Source organism: Mobula hypostoma, chromosome 11, assembly GCF_963921235.1.
Source record: "Mobula hypostoma chromosome 11, sMobHyp1.1, whole genome shotgun sequence".
NCBI classification, from domain to species: Eukaryota; Metazoa; Chordata; class Chondrichthyes; order Myliobatiformes; family Myliobatidae; genus Mobula; species Mobula hypostoma.
The window spans coordinates 67,118,598-67,140,076 of NC_086107.1; the positions used below are offsets into that span (position 1 = coordinate 67,118,598).

Genomic DNA, 21,479 nt, shown 5'->3' on the forward strand with positions numbered 1-21,479 from the left:
TATTATTCCCCTCAGATGGTACCGACGAACCCTACTGGCTAACGGACTATTAAGGGTTGAAACGTTCTATGAAGGCTGGGCACCACCTGACGATATCTGTTTCTGGCCAGAGGCTACGGTTACCTCATCAGGCAACTGAAGAGAGCACCCCGGTATATGATAAAGGTTATTCATAAAATATAAAACAATAAAATCAACGTTCAGTAACATGAAGAAAGATGATTTAATATTACTCTACCATCCCTGCCTTCGATTTAGTAGGGTCAGAAATTATGTTTGTGGGGACAGCAATTGCAGAGGGACTTCGAAATGGATGACCGTGGTCGGTGTAGGAAGGTAAAACCGGGCGGACCGGGGTGGGAACGGCTTCCGGTTCAGGTGGCGAGCCGTCCGGCTGCGAGCTGAGAATTTCTGTCTGTTGACAGCGGAGGTGAGAGCGAGAAACTGAGGAAGCGGAGGGTGCGGGAAGTGAGAGGCCGGTGCAGAGGGGACCTATTTACAAGGACGTAACTCCCGTCCCCTGCTCCCCCCACCCCCGACTGCCTGGGCACCTATTCTACCTCTTCCTCCGTACAACTCTGCTTTTCATCCGGTTGTACTGCTCCCTAGTTCCATCAGTCCCACCTCCCCTCTCTCTGTCGGACCTTGTTCTTTATTTTCCTCCTTGCTTCCTTTCACCTCGCTGTCTGACCGTACTCTTTGCCCCCTTCACTATTCCTCTCCCGCTTCATTCCCCCCTTCCCACGGACTGCTTTGTTTTCATTGCATCGTCTCCCCCCGGGGCCGCCCCCACCACCCCCCAACACTCGCTCTGGAATTCGCCCTGGAATATTTCTACCTTCCCACCATACTTTTGGCTGCGTTGTTTGGGTACTTCTCTAAGGTGACGATTTTGCACCAGTAATGGAGATGTTTAGCAGGACGATTGAATCGCTGCATGTAAAAAAATATTGACGTAAGCTAAAAGTGTAATATTGTAACCTGATTAATTATGCATTAATCTGACAATGAACCCTGTTTTTGCATGTTTTATCCAACCTTATTAATTTTTCTGAAAGTTGATTATGTCACCAGAATATTTTGTTTTGATAACTTGTCAGACATGCAATTGCAAGAAAAAGTTTGTGAACTCTTTGCAATTACCTGGTTTCTGCATTAATTACTCGTAAAATGTGGTCTGATCTTCATCTAAGTCACAATAATAGCCAAAAACAATCTGCTTAAGCTAATAATATAAACAGCTGTACTTTTTATGTCTTTATTGAACGCTTTGCCTAATACAGTAATTCACAGTCCAGGCTGGAAAAAGTGTGTGAACCCTTTACTTAATAACTGGTAGAACTTCCTTTAGCAGCAATAAAGTCCGTCAGATGTTTCCTGTAGCTGCTGATCAGACTTGCACAACGGCGAGGAGGAATTTTAGACCATTCCCTGATACAAAACTGTTTGAGTTCATCATTATTTCTGGGATACGGTGCATGAACAGCTCTCTTCAAGTCATGCCACAGCATTTCAGTTGGGTTAAGGTCTGGACTCTTACTTGGCCATTCCAAAAAACAAATTTTCTTCTCAAATCATTCTGTTGTTGATTTACCCTTGTGCTTCAGATCATTGTCTTGTTGCATCATTGAACTTCTATTAAGCTTGGGTGATGGACCACTACATTCTCCTGTAAAATATCATATTACAATTTTGAATTCGTTGTTCCCTCAACGATTTAAAGCTGTCCAGGCCCTGAGGCAGCAAAGCAGCCCCAAAGCATAATGCTCCTTCCGCCGTGCTTCACAGTTGGAATGAGGTTTTGGTGTTGGTGTGCAGTGCCTCCAAACTTAGCAGTGTACATTTCTGCCAGAAAGTTCAACTTTTGCCTCAGCTGTCCGTAGAACGTTGTCCCAGAAGCATTGTAGAACACTGAGATGGTCGTTTACAAACTTGAGATGTGCAGCATCGAGGTGGTCTTTTACAAACTTGACAGGTGCAGCGATTTTTTTTTGGAGAGCAGTGGTTTCCTCTGTGGTGTCCTTCCACGAACACCATTCTTGTTCTGTGTTTTTCTTATAGTGGACACATGAACAGAGACTTTAGTAAGTTCTAGAGATTTCTGCAGGTCTTTTGCTGTTACCCTTGGGTTCTTCTTTGCCTCCTTCAGCATTGCATGTTGTGCTGTTGGTGTGATCTTTGCAGGGTACCCATTCCTAGGGAAAGTAACAGCATTACTGAATTTCTTCCATTTGTAGACAATTTCTCTTACTGTGGACTGATGAACGCTCAAATCTCTAGAGATGCATTTGTAGCCTTTTCCAGCTTCATGCATTTCTACAATTCTTCTAAGGTCCTCTGAAAGTTGTTTTGATCAAAGCATGGTGCACAGAAACAGATCATTCCTGAGAAGAGAAATTTATGTTAGGCAGGAAGTGGTGTTGGATAGACTGTTGGGTCTGAAGGCTGATAAGACCCCGGGACCTGATGGTCTGCATCCCAGCGTACTTAAGGAGGTGGCTTTAGAAATTGTGGATGCATTGGTAATCATTTTCCAATGTTCTATAGATTCAGGATCAGTTCCTGTGGATTGGAGGGTGGCTAATGTTGTCCCACTTCTCAAGAAAGGAGGGAGAGAGAAAACAGGGAATTATAGACCAGTTAGCGTGACGTCAGTGGTGGGAAAGATGCTGGAGTCAATTATAAAAGATGAAATTACGACACATTTGGATGGCAGTAACAGGATAGGTCCGAGTCAGCATGGATTTACGAAGAGGAAATCGTGTTTGACTAATCTTCTGGAATTTTTTGAGGGTGTAACTATGAAAATGGACAAGGGAGAGCCAGTGGATGTAGTGTACCTGGACTTTCAGAAAGCCTTTGATAAAGTCCCACATAGGAGATTAGTGGGCAAAATTAGGGCACATGGTATTGGGGGCAGAGTACTGACATGGATTGAAAATTGGCTGCCTGACAGGAGACGAAGAGTAGCGATTAACATGTCCCTTTTGGAATGGCAGGCGGTGACCAGTGGGGTACCGCAGGGTTCAGTGCTGGGACCGCAGCTGTTTACAATATACATTAATGATTTAGATGAAGGAATTAAAAGTAACATTAGCAAATTTGCAGATGACACAAAGCTGAGTGGCAGTGTGAACTGTGAGGAGGATGTTATGAGAATGCAGGGTGACTTGGACAGGTTGGGTGAGTGGGCGGATGCATGGCAGATGCAGTTTAATGTGGATAAATGAGAGGTTATCCACTTTGGTGGTAAGAACAGGAAGGCAGATTATTATCTAAGTGGAGTCAAGTTAGGAAAAGGGGAAGTACAACGAGATCTAGGTGTTCTTGTACATCAGTCACTGAAAGCAAGCATGCAGGTACAGCAGGCAGTGAAGAAAGCTAATGGCATGCTGGCCTTCATAACAAGGGGAATTGAGTATAGGAGCAAAGAGGTCCTTCTGCAGCTGTACAGGGCCCTAGTGAGACCACACCTGGAGTATTGTGTGCAGTTTTGGTCTCCAAATTTGAGGAAGGACATTCTTGCTATTGAGGGAGTGCAGCGTAGGTTCACAAGGTTAATTCCCAGGATGGTGAGACTGCCATATGTTGAAAGATTGCAGCCGCTGGGCTTGTATACACTGGAATTTAGAAGGATGAGAGGGAATCTGATTGAAACATATAAGATTATTAAGGGATTGAACACGCTGGAGGCAGGAAGCATGTTCCCGCTGATGGGTGAGTCCAGAACCAGAGGCCACAGTTTAAGAATAAGGGGTAGGCCATTTAGAACGGAGTTGAGGAAAAACTTTTTCACTCAGAGAGTGGTAGGTATGTGGAATGCTGTGCCCCAGAAGGCAGTGGAGGTCAATTCTCTGGGTGCTTTCAAAAAAGAGGTGGATAGAGCTCTTAAAGATAGTGGAATCAAAGGTTATGGGGATTAGGTAGGAACTGGATACTGATTGTAGATGATCAGCCATGATCACAGTGAATGGCGGTGCTGGCTTGAAGGGCCGAATGGCCTACTCCTGCACCTATTGTCTATTATTGTCTGAGAGCAAGCCCTGTCAATAACCTGACTTTCTTTTCTTTTTAAATCTTTTTATTGAGTAAGTATACAAAAAAGGTAAGCCATATAAACATTAATACAATGTTAAAGTATAATAAAATTCCAAAAGATAACAATACCAAAAAGAAAATACTACAAACAATGTAATTTAAGCATAAGAAAGCAAGATAACATAATAGTATACTAGATTTTATATATATCAATGGAAAAAAAAAGCAGAAAAAACCCCAAAAAAAAAACCCACCGTGCAACTAACTAAAAGCAAAGCAAAGCAATGGGCTAACTTGAAACCAAACAGAGTTAAACTTAAAATCACGTCCTCAATCCCGACCTCCATTAAAACAGTGAAAAAAAAAACAAGAAGGGTAAATATTACATTAAATGAAAATATCGAATAAAAGGTCCCCAAATCTGTTCAAATTTAAATGAAGAATCATAAAGATTACTTCTAATTTTCTCCAGATTCAAACATAAAATCGTCTGAGAAAACCAAAAAAAGGTAGTTGGAGCATTAAGCTCTTTCCAATGTTGTAAAATACATCTTTTCGCCATTAAAGTAAGAAATGCAATCATTCTACGGGCTGAAGGGGAAAGATTACTAGAAATTTTAGGTAGTCCAAAGATAGCAGTAATAGGGTGAGGAGAGATATCTATATTTAATACCTTAGAAATAATATTGAAAATATCTCTCCAAAAAGTTTCCAAAGTAGGGCAAGACCAAAACATATGAGTTAAAGAGGCTATCTGCCCCGAACATCTATCACAGAAAGGATTAATATGCGAGTAAAAACGCGCTAACTTATCTTTGGACATATGTGCTCTATGAACCACTTTAAATTGAATTAGGGAATGTTTAGCACAAATAGAGGAAGTATTAACTAATTGTAAAATCTGCCCCCAATCATCCACAGAAATGGTAAGCCCCAATTCCTGTTCCCAATCTACCCTAATCTTATCAAATGGAGCTTTCCTAAGTTTCATAATAATATTATAAATTAAAACTTGGAAGACTAAGGGTATTTTACGGTTTTTGGATTTATTTTTAGATGGTTCCCTTATGTCTTTTGAACAATTATCTAATAAATATAACTTATCAAGAATACATTTTTTTAGATATTTACAAGTTAGAAATTTCCTAAGTACTATACTTTCTTCCTTTCCAATGCTTCCTCCTATATATATTTTAGATTCGATAATTAACCTTAATCCATGTCAGAAAGGTGCATCGGCTATGATTTATAATAACCTGACTTTCTGTGTCCTTTTTATTGGGCAGGGCACCTCCACAACCCACGGCATTACCCCAGAGGCTCACATACATTTTTGAACCTAGACTGTGAGTGTTTAAATGGTGTACTCAGTATTGATGAAAAGAAGTACAATTGTGTTTGTGTGTTATTAGTTTAGGCGGATTGTTTTTGTTGATTATTGAGGCTTAGATGAAGATTAGACCACATTTTATGGGTAATTAATGCAGAAAACCAGGTAATTGCAAAGGGTTCACAAACTTTTTCTGGCAACTGTGTATGTTCCCACTCCTCGAGCAGTGCTCAGTTGGCTGTCTCATCAGGTGTTACCATTGCTTTCATTCTGGGTAGTGAAGTCCATGAAACAAGCATACAGGAATTCTGGGAAAACTGTGACTCTGGTCTGAAAAGCTGGCTTGCACTTTTAAAATCAATAAAAGCCTAGAACATTTAAAAGTTAATTATATTAGATATAAGGCGGGATCATTTGTTTTTGAATCAGTATATTTTCCTTTGAAATACAAAAGAATAATTTGACATGAATAAGGGTAAGGAAAAGAAAACAGTTTTATTGACTAAACTACTGTATTCCTGCCAAATTAGAAATCCAGTAAATAAAACAGGAAAACTGGCTTGCACCCCCAACCATAGACGGGAGTGTAAGCTAGGTTGAGAGTTGTGTCAGGTTCCTGACAGCAGCTAACAGCTGTACCTGGAGGACCAAGAGTGCAGTTATGTATTTGAAACATTTATAGCAGCACCAAGAACAGTACTGTCTTATAGAAAACTGGTTTATTAAAGTATAGAAGCTTGCCTGATTCATTTTAAACACCTTTTTTGGCAACCAGGATTATTTCTGTAAATCACTTTTACAGTTGAGTTACGAAGAAGTAGCAGCTATGGCAACAGCCGATCTGTTGGTGGATTTACAGGATGATCTGGTGTCCGATGATGCTTCCAATGCACTTGGACAGCTCAAACTTTCTCCGATGGATGATAAGTCCTGGCCATTGGAAAATGAGGATGATGAAGATTTAAAGTCAGGTTAGTTTCCACTGGTGGATTTGCCGCTCAATGCCAGATTTGGTGTAAACACTCAGTCTGTGCAATTACAACGAGCAGAATTATAAATATTGAATCTTATCTTAAGGAGGTGGAAAGAGTTAGATAATTGCAGCAGTACAAAATGGTGAATTATAGATCCTGTTTATTTATCTTTCCCATCAAAGTTAAAACAGGGTTGATATTCTATTAAACTGTTTATGCCCTGCTGGCTTGAACCAGGTTCACTTGTGGACTATTCTGTTGTCACAGAAGACCATCAGCAAAACAATGATCACAACAAAAATATTGTTCTATTATTTGCTTTAGGTTTATAGTTTTAAACCCAGCAGTCAGTCACCTGGGCATTTATCCTGTCTATTGTAAAATGGTGCCTTGCAGTCTACCACGATGAGGCCTTGCACTCCTCATCGTCACTCCTGAGCTTTGGTATCATCTGTCACCAGACTGTCTGCTGTTCATATCTTTGCTCATCTTCCCAGACCTTTCAGTGATGCACAATAATAGTTCTGAAAGTAGAACTTGGATCTCTGTCTAAAAGGCTTCAATCCCTAATTAATTTCAATACCACCAGATTTCTGAACGACCAATAAATCCATGAACGCTACCTTGTTATTTCATTTTTCGGACTATATTTGTGTAATATATTCTAATGTCATGTCTGTACACTGTACTGCTATCATGAAACAACAAATTGCATGGCATGTAGTGATAATAAATCTGATTCTAAGCTTGTACCATTTTTCTTGGACCTGGTATTACCAATGTGCCTGATTAAATGGTTCTTTACATCACACAACTGTACAGTTTCCAGCTGGATGTTGCAACCCTTAGTTGCAATCCATAGTAGGTTGTCTCAGATATATTGCTCTGACGTCATTATTCAAGTTGTCATCACCATGTCAAGCCTTCACAAACACAGTCTAGTTGCAGGCAAATTCGCTAACTGACCTACAACTACGATTTATTTCTATGCCAAGTTTACAGACCGTAATCTAGTTGAAGAAGACTTGATTCTCCAGGCTTAATCAGAACCTACCTCCCTGTATAATCCCATTTCAATCTACAGGCACACCTACCCAGTATTGACTCTGGCTCAGTGAACTATACTCTTCTCTTAGAACATTTGGCACCAAGTCCCACTCTAGATACATGAGCGACAAAAATCTATGGCAGGAGTTCTCAGCCTTTTTCATGCCATGGACCACTGCCATTCACCGATGGGTCTGTTGACCCCAGGTTGGGAATCCCTGATCTGTGGTGACATTGCAGTACATCACAAAGGGGACACTATATTGTCAGAAGTGTATTTTGAATAAGATGTTAAATTAAGGGTCTTTCTGTTCTTGGGTGGGCATAAAAGATCCAGGAGTTCCATGGACCCCTTGGTTAATGGTAAAATAAAGGTTGGAAACCCCTGCCATAGTGCTGGATAGATGAAAGGGAAGGTTCTCTCTGTATCCTGACCAATATTTATTCTTCAGCCAACGTCATTCAAATAGATTACCTGGACATTATTAGATTGCTACTTGTTGGATCTCTTCACATTTTGGATGCCCTACTATATCTCTTAAACATAAGAAAGTTTAATCTGTCTTGGCTTTAAAATCTTGAGTCATTGTATAAACAGAAATCATTCACCAATAGTTCTGACTGGAGGCAGTATGTGAGACCAGGCAGGCACATCTGCGTATCCCGCTCAGTCAGCACTGGTGCGCCACAGGGATGTGTTCTGTCCACTCTCCTAGTTTCCCTGGGCACCATTTACACCATCTCCAGTGCTCCAGCAGTTAAACTGATAGATTGTGGATGACACCACTGTCAGGACTAATCAACAGAGGCAACAAATCCAAGCCTGGTGCAATCCCAACAACTTGGAACTGAATGCCCTCAAAACTGTGGAGATGTATATCAACCTCAGGAGAAATAAGTCTTCTCCACCCACTCATCATCAACAAACTCTATAGTTAGCACTGTTTTAACATCCAGGTACCTGGACATGATTATTTCACAGGCCCTGTGGGAGAACCATATTTCCTTCATTAACAGCAGGCTCAGTAGTAGACTTAGTTTGTGTGGCAGTTGGCAAAATCTAACTTACCCAGAATACACTGGTGCAATTTCACACTGCTATCATAGAGAGCAGCCATTATCACAAGATCACAAGACAAAGGAACAGAAGTAGGCCATTCGACCCATTGAGTCTGCTCCGCAGCTCCCCCATGAGCTAAACTATTCACCCATCTAGTTCCAATTTCCGGCTTTTTCCCCATATCCCTTGATACCCTGACTAATTAGATACCTGTCAATCTTCTCCTTAAACACCCTCAATGATTGGGCCTCCACAGCCATATGTGGCAACGAATTCCACAAATCCACGACCCTCTGGCTAAAAAAATTTCTCCTCATCTCTGTTTTAACTGGGTACCCTCTAATTCTAAGACTATGGCCTCTTGTCTTGGACTCACCCACCAAGGGAAACAACCTTTCCACATCTACTCTGTCCAACCCTTTCAACATTCGAAACGTTTCTATGAGATCCCCTCTCATTCTTCTATGCTCTAATGAATACAATCCAAGAGCCGACAGATGCTCCTCATGTGTTAGCCCCTGCATTCCAGGAATCATCCTCGTAAATCTTCTCTGAACTCTCTCCAACATCAGTATATCCTTTCTAAGATAGGGGGCCCAAAACTGCACTCAGTATTCCAAATGAGGTCTCACTAATGCCCCATAGAGCCTCATCAACACCTCCTTACTCTTATACGCTATTCCTCTTGAAATGAATGCCAACGTAGCATTTGCTTTCCTTACCGCCAATCCAACTTGGTGGTTAACCTTTAGGGTATCCTGCACGAGGACCCCCAAGTCCCTTTGCACTTCCGATTTTTGAATTTTCTCCCCATCTAAATAATAATCTGTCCGATTATTTCTTCTTCCGAAATGTACAGCCGTACATTTGTCAACGTTGTATCTCATCTGCCATTTCTTTGCCCACTCTCCTAAACTGACTAAGTCTCTCTGCAACCTTTCCGTTTCTTCAACATTTCCTGCTCCTCCACCTATCTTGGTGTCATCCGCAAATTTGGCCACAAAACCATTTAATCCATAATCCAAATCATCGATATACATCGTAAAAAGAAGTGGCCCCAACACCGACCCCTGCGGAACACCACTAGTAACCGGCAACCAATCAGAATAGGATCCCTTTATTCCCACCCTTTGCTTTCTGCCTATCAGCCAATGGTCCACCCATTTCATAGAAACATAGAAACATAGAAAATAGGTGCAGGAGTAGGCCATTCGGCCCTTCGAGCCTGCACCGCCATTTATTATGATCATGGCTGATCATCCAACTCAGAACCCAGCCTTCCCTCCATACCCCCTGACCCCTGTAGCCACAAGGGCCATATCTAACTTCCTTTTAAGCATAGCTAATGAACTGGCCTCAACAGTTTGCTGTGGCAGAGAATTCCACAGATTCAATATCTTTCTTATAATTCCATGGGCTCTAAGCAGCCTCATATGTGGCACCTTATCGAAGGCCTTTTGAAAATCCAAATACACGACATCCACAGCCTCTCCCTTGTCAATCTTATTCGAGATTACCTCAAAAAATTCCAGTACGTTGGTAAGGCAGGATCTTCCCTTCATGAAACCATGCTGGCTTCCGGCCTATCTTGTCATGCACCTCGAGGTATTTCATAACCTCATCCTTGAGGATTGACTTCAATATCTTTCCAACTACCGATGTCAGACTAATAGGTCTGTAATTTTCTTTTTGCTGCCTCCTTCCTTTCTTAAATAGTGGAACTACATTTGCGACCTTCCAGTCCTCCGGAACCATGCCAGAGTCTATTGATTCCTGGAAGATTATTTCCAATGCTTCCACAATCTCCAATGCCACCTCCTTCAGAACCCTTGGGTGCACCTCATCCGGGCCGGGAGACTTATCTATTCTTAGTCCACTTAGCTTCCCAAGCACTTTCTCTCTAGTTATCGTGACTGTACCTAATTCTATTCCCTGATACCTCTGGCTATCAGGTATATTGCTCATGTCTTCCACTGTGAAGACTGGTGCAAAATACTCATTCAGTTCCTCCGCCATCTCTTTGTTATCCATTATAATTACTCCAGCATCATTTTCAATCGGTCCTGTATCTACCCTTGTCACTCTTTTACTCTTCATATATTTAAAAAAAACTCAGTATCCTTTTTTATGTTAATTGCTAACTTCCTTTCATAATTCATCTTTTCTTTCCTAATGACTTTCTTAGTTTCTTTCTGTAAGTTTTTAAAGGTCTTCCAGTCCTCATTTTTCCCACTAATTTTTGCTTCCTTGTACGCCGTTTCTTTTGCTTTTATTTTTGCCTTAACCTCTCTCGTTAGCCACATTTGTGCCATTTTTCCATTCATGATTTTCTTTTTTCTTGGAATATATTTTTCCTGCATTTTCCTTATTTTTTTGTAGGAATTTCATCCAATTCTGCTCTGCCATCCCTCCATTTAGTTTACTTTTCCAATTGACTTGGGCCAGTTCCTCTCTCATATCACTGTAATTTCCCCTGTTCCACTGAAATATCGCTACACCTGATATCAGCTTATCCTTTTCAAATTTGAAACTGAACTCAATCATATTATGATCACTACTTCCAAGAGGTTCCTTTACCTCCAGCTCCCTAATCGCCTCAGGTTCGTTACACAACACCCAATCCAAAACAGCCGGTCCCCTGGTGGGCTTCTGGACAAGCTGCTCCAAAAAGCCATCCTGTAGGCATTCTACAAACTCCCTCTCCTGAGATCCATTACCTTCCCGACTTTCCCAATCCAGTTTCATATTAAAATCCCCCATAATTATCTTGACATTGTCCTTCTGACACGCTTTTTCTATTTCCAGCTGCAACTTGTAGTCCACATCCCGACTGCTGTTTGGGAGGCCTGTATATAACTGCTATTAGTGTCTTTTTATCCTTGCCATTTCTTAATTCTACCCATAAGGATTCTACCTCTTCTGATCCTATGTCCCTTCTTTCTATTGATTTGATATCGTTACTTACCATCAGGGCCACGCCACCCCCTTTACCTACCTCCCTATCCTTCCTGTACACTGTGTATCCTTGGATATTCAGCTCCCAATCACATCCATCATTTAGCCATGACTCGGTGATGGCCACAATGTCATACCTTTTAACCTGCAGCTGTGCAGCAAGGTCATCCACTTTATTTCTAATGCTGCATGCATTTAAGTACAGTACACTTAGATCGGTACCTGTTGCCACTTGTGCTAAATATCTATTTTGCAGCAAATTATCCTGTATATTCACCGGCCTGTCCTTCTTGCCATCTTTGCTGCACAGTATTTTTGACTTATTTCTATTTTCCTCTTCCTCCATCCTAACACCTTGGTTTCCTTCCCCTTGCCAACTAAGTTTAAACCCTCCCTAACAGCTATATTGAACAATCCTGCTAGGATGTTAGTACCTTTTGAGTTCAGGTGTAATCCATCTTTTTTGTACAAGTCATACCTTCCCCAAAATAGATCCCAATGATTCAAGAATTTGAAACCCTGCCCCCTGCGCCAGTTACTTAGCAACACATTCATCCGCTTAATTTTGCTATTCTTACCATCATTAGCGTGCAGCTCAGGCAGCAATCCTGATATTATTACTCTGGAGGTCCGGCTTTTCAATTTTCTTCCTAGCTCCCAGTAATCTTTCTTCAGGACCTCCTCTCTTTCTCTGTCTATGTCATTGGTACCAACATGTACCAAGACTTCCGGCTGCTCGCCCTCTCTCCTCAGAATACTCTGGACTCGATTTGAGACATCCCGTACCTTGGCACCAGGGAGACAACACACCATCCGGGTATCCTTGTCTGGCTCGCAGAATCTCTTGTCCGTTCCCCTTACGATAAAGTCCCCTATAACTACCGCATTTATTGTCTGGTTTGGTGCCGCATCCTCTCTCAGTATATGAAAACTACAGTGAACTGTTCGGACAACAGAAAAGGTCATCAATTTACCATCTATATGTCCAGGACAATGAAGTGGGCAGGGAAATTATTATGGAGACTATCCACCCAACAAAATACCTTTTCCAAGAGCTCCCTTCTGGAAAGCCCTTTAGGAGAATTTAAAACAGAAACTTTAAGCCACCTTAAAAGCTTCTTCCTCCTGGAAGTTAATCTGATATAGTCTAGTTAGCCATTCTAGTTCATTGCATTGTAAGCACTTTATAACCATATAACAATTACAGCATGGAAACAGGCCATCTCGGCCCTTCTAGTCCATGCTGAATGCTTACTCTCACCTCGTCCCACCGACCTGCACTCAGCCCATAACCCTCTATTCCGCTCCTGTCCATATATCTATCGAATTTTACTTTAAATGACAATATCAAGCCTGCCTCTACCACTTCTACTGGAAGCTCGTTCCACACAGCTACCACTCTCTGAGTAAAGAAGTTCCCCCTTGTGTTACCCCTAAACTTTTGCCCCCTAACTCTCAACTCATGTCCTCTTGTTTGAATCTCCCCTACTCTCAATGGAAAAAATCTATCCACGTCAACTCTATCTATCCCCCTCATAATTTTAAATACCTCTATCAAGTCCCCGCTCAACCTTCTACGTTCCAAAGAATAAAGACCCAGCTTGTTCAACCTTTCTCTGTAACTTAGGTGCTGAATCCCAGGTAACATTCCAGTAAATCCTCTCTGTACTCTCTCTATTTTGTTGACATCTTTCCTATAATTCGGTGACCAGAACTGTACACAATACTCCAAATTTGGCCTTACCAATGCCTTGTACAAATTTAACATTACATCCCAACTCCTATACTCAATGCTCCGATTTATAAAGGCCAGCATACCAAAAGCTTTCTTCACCACCCTATCCACGTGAGATTCCACCTTCAGGAAACTATGCACCATTATTCCTAGGTCCCTCTGTTCTACTGCATTCTTCAATGCCCTACCATTTACCATGTATGTCCTATTTTGATTAGCCCTACCAAAGTGTAGCACCTCACACTTATCAGCATTGAACTCCATTTGCCATCTTTCAGCCCACTCTTCTAACTGGCCTAAATCTCTCTGCAGGCTTTGAAAGCATGTTTCATTATCCACAACTCCACCTATCTTAGTATCATCTGCATACTTACTCATCCAATTTACCACCCCATCATCCAGATCATTAATGTATATGACAAACAACATTGGACCCAGTACAGATCCCTGAGGCACACCATTGGTCACCGGCCTCCAACCTGATAAACAGTTATCCACCACTACTCTCTGGCTTTAAATCACTCTTTAACAAAAGTTCTGTTTGCATTGTAAATATATGCTGGTATTTATATATTTGAGCAGAATTTATGTGATTCTTTTTTCTTTTTAATTGTTTAATATTTTTGTTGCATGTCCGCTACAACAAATTCTTACCAGTGGTGTTTGTTGAATAAAGTTGATCTTTGATCCTTAGTACACAAACATTCAGAAGCATAGACTTCATCATTTAAGGTCAGCTTGTGAGAAAAATTTTGCCTGCTTGTAAGAGGATCATCAGGTATCTGTATGAATACAAGATTTACTCTACATAAGTTGGACTTTGGCCTTCCAGTGATATCTTTAGTTCATAGTTTACTTTGGGCCTTAAGACCATAAGACGTTGGAGGAGAATTACGGCATTTGGCCCATCGATTCTGTTCTGCCATTCGATCTTGTCTGATTACTTTTCTTCTGAACTCCATTCTCCTGCATTCTCCCTGTAATCTTTGACACCCTTACTAATCAGGAATGTATCAAAATTTGCTTTAAATATACCCAATGTCTTGGCTTGCACAACCATACGGAGCAATGACTTTCACAGGTTCATCATGTTCTGGTTAAATAAATTTCTCCTTTTCTCTGTTGTAAAGGGATGTTTCTTGTATTTCCAAGGCTGTGCCCTCTGGTCCTAGATTCTCCCACTATTGAAAATATCCCCTACATGTCCACGCTTTCCAGGCTTTTCAGTTTTCAGAAGCTTTCAATTAAATCCCTCCTCATTCTTCTAAACTCCAGCAAGTACAGGCCCAGACTCATCAAACTGCTTACATTCCTAGGAGCATTCCTGTAAACCTAGGTAAACCTGAAAGTAGTAATCTGATTGCAGATTAGTGCAGGTAGGAAAAGGGTGATAGCACCAATGAGGAAATGGTGCGGGGACAGGATTTCAAGTTCTTGGATTATTGGAACCGTATCTGGGGGAGGGAATGACCTGCACAAGAGGAATGGGTTGCACCTGAACTGGAGGGGAACCTATTGTCCGGGCTGGGAGGTTTGCCAGTGCTATTCCAGAGAGTTTAATCTAGTTTTGCTGGAGGCTGGGAACCAGAGAATCAGGTCATTAAGGGAAGGATCGGACAGGAAGGCAGATGTTAGGGAAAGTGTTGAAAAGCAAAATATAAATAACAGGTATGATGGGTCAGATAGTTTGAAGTGTGTATAGTTTGAAGTGTGTATATTTTAATGCTAGGTGTATTATGGTTAAGGGAGATGAACTTGGAGCATGGATCAGTACATGGAACCACGAGGGTGTGGCCATTACTGATACACGGATGAGAGAGGGGCAAGAATAGGTGATTAATGTACCAGTTATTCGAAGTTTTGGAAAAGGTAGAGGAGGAAGTAAAAGTGGTGGGGGGGAGGGGTGCGTGGACTTAGACTACTAATCAGGGACAATATGACAGCTCCACTCAGGGGAGACATAATGGAGGGGGTCAGACACCGAGACCATTTGGATAGAAATCAGGAACAGGAAAGTGCAATCACGCTGATGGGATTGTACACCAGACCCTCTAGTAGCCACAGAGACATTGAGGAATGGTATGTAATCAGATTAATGAAATGTGTAAAAATAAAAGTAGGAGTAGGAGGAGAAGATGGCGGCGTGACACAGCGCACACGGCTGCTCCAAAATTATATCGTATTTGTAAGTAGGTACCGTGCACAATCCTGATTTGATGGAGACAGACGTGAGAAGCACGGAGGAACATCTGGAGAAACTTCTGAAATGCCTGCTTCGCTGCTGCTGCTACTGTGCGATCGAGAATCTCCAGAGGGGAAGGCCCCAAATCCTCGGCTTTGCCAGTTGCTGGGGCCGGGGTCAAAGCGCTCAGCAGAGGTGGTGCTCGGTGTCGGGGCGCTGGTCGGAGGCTCAAAGTTTTCGGACAGACTCAAGAGTCGGCTGTGATTGGGTGCTTCCAGGGTGCTGCATCGGCAAGTGTGCAACGCTGGAAGCTCATGGCAGGAAGAGTTTTTTTCCTTCCTTCTACCGTCTGCGTGAGATGATGGGACTTTAGAGAGACTTTGAGACTTTTTTTTACTGTTGTTACGTACCCCGTAACTGGGTTGCCAAACCAGCAGAAATGGATCACTCAGTTGGAGTCTGGAGTACTAGGACTAAGAAAGTTTTATTAAAGAAACAAGCAACACATTAATCGAAAGGATAATAAATGCAACAGTTCAGCGATGATAAACGCACATGTGCACAGAATTAAGATAACCGCATCAATCAAGCTCTATCGTTGTCTAGGGGTAAATGACCAATTTCAAAATGACTCAAAGTTCAGTCCAGTTTGTAGTTCAGTTCGCAGTAATCGTTGTCATGGCGATGGACAAGGTGGGGAAGAGAGACATAGAATAGGAACAACTCATCATTCAGCACAGCTTCACTCACAGACCAGCGAGATGGCTCACAAACAGCATTTGGGCGGGTCCTTGGTGATGTCACCTGAGGTCACCGACTGTGACCCCTCCTCCAGATGCGGTCGATCCTCTGCAGTGAACCCGGCACCCAGGCAAGGGCGGACACACACCGGGTTCCCGCTGATCGTACCTTTCCACCCTTGTCGTTGTCTGGGACTTCTCACCCACTCGTGAGAAGCGCACCGCTTCCAGGGTCTCGTTACCTCGGGTGGCGTGTGTGTCTGTCTTAGCGAACCTGTCCCTTTTTATCCCCCTGCTGGGGTATCGCCTGTCCATCACTTCAAACAGTTCAGGGTTCAAAGGGGGGAGCCGCTCCAGACAGCTCTTCCTCCCACATCCCTTCATTACACATCTCCAGACGCTGCTCCATTGTTCCTTATCTCTCCTTCCCCTGAGGGCAGGTGGCAGACCAACTGCTGATGCCACCGATGCTAGCCCAGGCCAGCAAACATCTTAATTTTATGTGTATTCTCGTAACACTTCCCCCCTTTAAGGATTTTTACCGGGAGGTAAAAATTACAAACATGACTACATTATCTGATACATACACAATATACATCTTTAACAGTTATTTAGCTAATACAGAGAATTTGAAGCTGTCAACACCTTGACAGACAGTCAGCGATCACATTTTCCGTGCCTTTTATATGTCTAATTTTTATATCAAATTCCTGTAGCATCAGACTCCAACTTAGCAATCTTCTGTTTTTATCTTTCATAGTGGCCAAAAACACTAATGGGTTGTGGTCAGTGTAAATTACCAGTGGTTTTCGTGCCGGGCAAATATAAACTTCAAAATGTTGTAATGCTAGTATGATGGCCAGTAACTCCTTTTCCACAGTGGAATAGTTCCTCTGATGGGTATTAAATTTCTTAGAAAAGTAAGCGACTGGGTGCTCAACCCCATCTTTGTCTGTCTGCAACAGCACCGCCCCGGCAGCTTCGTCGCTAGCATCTGTTGCTAGGGAGAAGGGTTTTGAAAAGTCAGGCGCATTCAGCACAGGATGGTGACATAGAATCGCCTTCAGACTCTCGAAGGCTTGTTGACAAAGGTCGTCCCACACGAACTTCACATTCTTTGGCAAAAGCCTAGTGAGAGGGAGAGTAATATCCGCAAAGTTTTTGCAAAACTTCCTGTAGTACCCCACCATCCCTAAGAACCTTCTCAGGGCTCTCTTGTCTGTCGGGGTGGGGACCTCTGAGATAGCCTGCACCTTAGCCTGCATCGGAGCCAGCTGCCCCTGTCCCACCACAAATCCCAGATAAGTGACCTTCGCGTGGCCGAACTCACTTTTTGCGAGGTTCACTGTCAGGCTGGCTTCAGACAGCCGTTTAAATAGCTCCTCTACTGCCACAATGTGCTCCTCCCACGTGTTACTCCAGACCACTAAGTCCTCAATATATGCTTCTGTGTTCCTGAGTCCCTTTATTACTGAATTAATCATTCTCTGGAAGGTCCCTGGGGCGTTTTTCATGCCAAAAGGTAGAACATTATACTCATACAAACCGGAGGGGGTGACAAATGCCGAGATTTCTCTAGCCCGGTCGGTTAAAGGGACACACCAGTATCCTTTCAGCAAGTCGACCTTGGTGATGTACGTGGCTCTCCCCACTTTATCGATGCAATCGTCTATCCTTGGGATGGGGTAAGCATCAGTTTTTGTGATGGCGTTCACCTTTCTGTAATCTGTACAGAATCGGATGCCCCCATCGGCTTTCGGGACAACCACGCAGGGAGACGCCCATTCCGACAGGGATGGCCTAATAATATCTGTGGCTAGCATGTACTCAATCTCTTTCTCCACTAGTTTGCCCTTCTCCAAGTTCATCCTATAGGGATGCTGTTTAATAGGCTGATCGGAGGTGACTACAACATCATGCACCGTCCCTTTGCATCGCCTCGGGACATCGGGACATACATCTGTGTGCCGTTCAATTAACTTTATCAATGGCCCGCTTTGTTCGGGGGTGAGGTGAGAGACTTTGTCAGCAAGATTAGCCAGAACAATGGAGTTCTCCAATCGGGTCGGCACCATATTCACCCTTTCAAGATGGGTTTTTCCCGTCTCATTCGACTCTCCAGTCTCAGTAATTTCTGTGATAACACCAACCGGGTTTTCTGTCTGATCGTGGTAGGCTTTTAACATGTTAATGTGTACCAACTGTGTGGGTTTACGCCTGTCCGGGGTTTCGATAACATAGTTCAAAGGGTCTATCTTCTTAGTTACCTTGTACGGACCGTGGAATCTCGCCTGAAGGGGGTTGGCTACCACTGGGAACAGAACTAAGACCCGATCGCCCACTTGGAACTCTTTTTCGCGGGCACGCCTATCATACCATGTTTTCATTTTAGTCTGGGAATGCCGCAGATTCTCTTTGGCAAGGTCACAGATCCTTTCCAGCCTCTCACGAAATTTTAAAACATAATCAATCACATTAACTTGAACTGCCGGACTGGACCATTGCTCTTTTAGTAAGGTCAAGGGTCCTCTGGGCCGATGACCGAAGACGAGCTCGAATGGGCTGAACCCCAATGACTCTTGGACCGTGTCCCTCACGGCAAATAAGAGGAGGGGCAAAGCATCATCCCAGCTCCTAGCGTTTTCTTGACAATACATTTTAATCATTGTCTTTAAGGTGGCGTGGAATCGTTCCAACGCCCCTTGTGACTCAGGGTGGTACGCAGAGGCTAAAATCTGTTTTGCTCCCATCTCATCCAACATCCGTCGGAAGGTGTGAGATGTGAAGACACTCCCCTGATCCGACTGGATTTCCCTGGGCAGCCCTACCGTAGTGAAAAATTTCACAAGTGCCTTTACCACGGCGGGCGCCTTCACGCTTGCCAGGGGCACAGCCTCCGGAAACCTGGTGGCGGCGCACATCATGGTCATCACATACTCCCGCCCACTCGCAGTTCTGGGCAGGGGACCAACAAAATCCACAATGACTCGGGAAAAAGGTTCCCCGAAAGCGGGTATCGGTTGAAGGGGCGCTTTAGGCAGGACCTGATTTGGCTTCCCTACTACCTGACACAAATGACATCGCCTACAGTATTCAACAATATCTTTCCTCATGTTTGGCCAGTAAAAGTCTTTCATAATTCTGTCGACTGTCTTCCTCACCCCAAAGTGTCCACCGAGGGGTACCTCGTGGGCCAGGTTAAAAATCTCGCCCCTATAAATCTTCGGCACTACCACCTGGTGTACAACTCCCCATTCCTCATCTGCGGGCACAGTAGGTGGTCTCCATTTCCTCATTAGTACTCCCTCTTTTACATAATAGCCTACTGGTTCCTTTTTTAATTCGGCCTCGGAAAGAGCTGTCTCTGCCAAATCCATCAGCTCCTCGTCCCGCTCCTGGGCCTGTATAAAGTCCCCCCTGGCTAATGCTAAGTCTGCCTCAGCTCCCTTACTTCCTCTTGTTTCATTTCGTTCCGTCTTTTCACTTTCTATTTCCCCCCCGTACAGGGTGGGCAGAAACGTTTCAGCTAAATTCATGTCGGCCTCTGCAGCTTTCCTCGCCATCCGCCGAGTTACTGCGCAAACGGGATAAACCTGCGAGTCCACGGGCGGGGCCTCCATGCTGGCAGGCTGACTTGTCAGTCTTACGGCGGGGAACACATTTCCTCCCGCGAGGTCATTTCCGAGCAAGACTTCCACGTCTTTCATCGGTAACTCGGACCTCACCCCGACTGTGACTAGTCCAGAGACCAGGTTGCTTTGTAGGTGTATCTGGTGCAAAGGCACGGTTTCAGTCCCTTGTCCAATGCCCTGTATCACACTGACCTCCCCAGTCTCAGTCTCTGAGCCAAACTCTAATACACTCTTCAGTATTAGTGACTGACACGCTCCCGTGTCTCTCCAGATCCGCACTGGAACTGGTTTTAACCCCTCCTTCACTGACACCAATCCGGCCGAGATAAACTTCTCGCGCCCTTCCTGAACTTTATCAGACCTCCTCCCCCTTGGGGGTGGGTTTGCCGGCTCAATACAGCCAGTCGGAACCCCCGTCTTTCCTTTCCCCGTCTCCTTCCTTGGGGCAAAGCACCTGGACGCAAAGTGTCCGACTTTCCCACAATTTTAACAGACGACCCCAGGAGACTTCCTACCAGACTGCTCCCGGTCTACCTTATCCTTTTCACTAGTCCCCGGCTTACTTTCTGACTTTTCCGGTGGACTCCCCCCCGCCGTCCTGACTACCCTTCTGGTAGCCTTTACTCGGGGCAAACTTCATTTTATGCGTCAACGCATACTCATCCGCTAACTTAGCAGTTGCGGCTAACGTGGCTGCCTCTTTCTCATCGAGGTAGGGTCTCATACCCTCAGGGACACAACCTTTAAACTGCTCAATCAGGATCAGCTGTAGCAGTCTGTCATAATCCCCCTCTACCCCCTTCGAGGCGCACCAACGCTCACAATATGTTTGCATCTCACGAGCAAACTCCAAATACGTGCGGTCCCACCGCTTCCTCGCATTCCGGAACCTCTGCCGGTATGTCTCCGGGACCAACTCATAAATCCTGAGGATGGCCTCCTTCACCACCTCATACTTCTGGGCATCTTCCGCGGATAAAGCTGAGTAAGCTTGTTGGGCTTTCCCTTTCAGTACACTCTGAAGTAAGACAACCCACTTATCCCTCGGCCAGTCCTGACTTATAGCTACTTTTTCGAAGTGGAGAAAGTACCGATCCACATCGGTATCGTCAAAAGGGGGAACCAGCCTAACCTCCTGGGTCGCCCGGAACCCTCCACCTTGGTTCGGCACGAGCCCCTGCTCGGCCCTTATCTTTAACTTCTCCAGCTCAAATTCCCTTTCCCTCTGTTTCTCCTCTCTCTCCAACTGTCTGTCCCTCTCTCTCTCTTCTCTCTCCAACTGTCTTTCTCTCTCTTGCCTTTCTACCTCTTTCTCTCTCTCCTGCCTTTCTAACTCTCTCTCTTTCTCCTGCCTTTCTAACTCTCTCTCTTTCTCCTGCCTTTCTAACTCTCTCTCTTTCTCCTGCCTTTCTAACTCTCTCTCTTTCTCCTGCCTTTCTAACTGCCGTACCCGGAACTCGTGCTCGAGTCTCAGTTTTTCAAGCTGTACCTGTACCGCGTCTCCAGCAGGTTTTTCAATAGACACCTCCCCCAGCTCACCTTGGGGAAACACACCTTTAGATACATAGTGCTCTACAATAGCTCTGTGTATCTCCTCTCTCCTCATTGTCGACTTCACCTTAGCAAGATTCACCCGTTTTGCCACAGCTATCAATTCCGATTTCCTGGCATCCTCTAATGCCTCCAAGGTCGGCGCCTTTATAAATTCCTCAACCTCCATTTCTGCTGTTTGTCTTTTCTTTCTTTCGGGAATTTTAACCCAATCAATTTACTCCGTCCCAAATTT

The 21,479-nt window shown here is 43.9% G+C and overlaps 1 protein-coding gene across 3 annotated transcripts in view; it reads left to right on the plus strand.

Moving 5' to 3' along the window:
• Window positions 1–353: 353 nt before the first annotated feature.
• arhgap1 (Rho GTPase activating protein 1) overlaps window positions 354–21,479 on the plus strand; it is a 69,316-nt gene continuing 48,190 nt past the window's right edge. The window contains exons 1-2 of one of the 3 annotated variants that reach the window (XM_063062218.1): window positions 354–430; window positions 6,171–6,339. In XM_063062218.1, coding sequence (XP_062918288.1) covers window positions 6,195–6,339 — 145 coding nt within the window. In that variant the 5' untranslated portion in view covers window positions 354–430; window positions 6,171–6,194. Of the gene's footprint in view, window positions 431–642; window positions 956–6,170; window positions 6,340–21,479 lie in introns of those variants that run through there. The other 2 variants (XM_063062220.1, XM_063062217.1) reach the window with 2 other exon arrangements.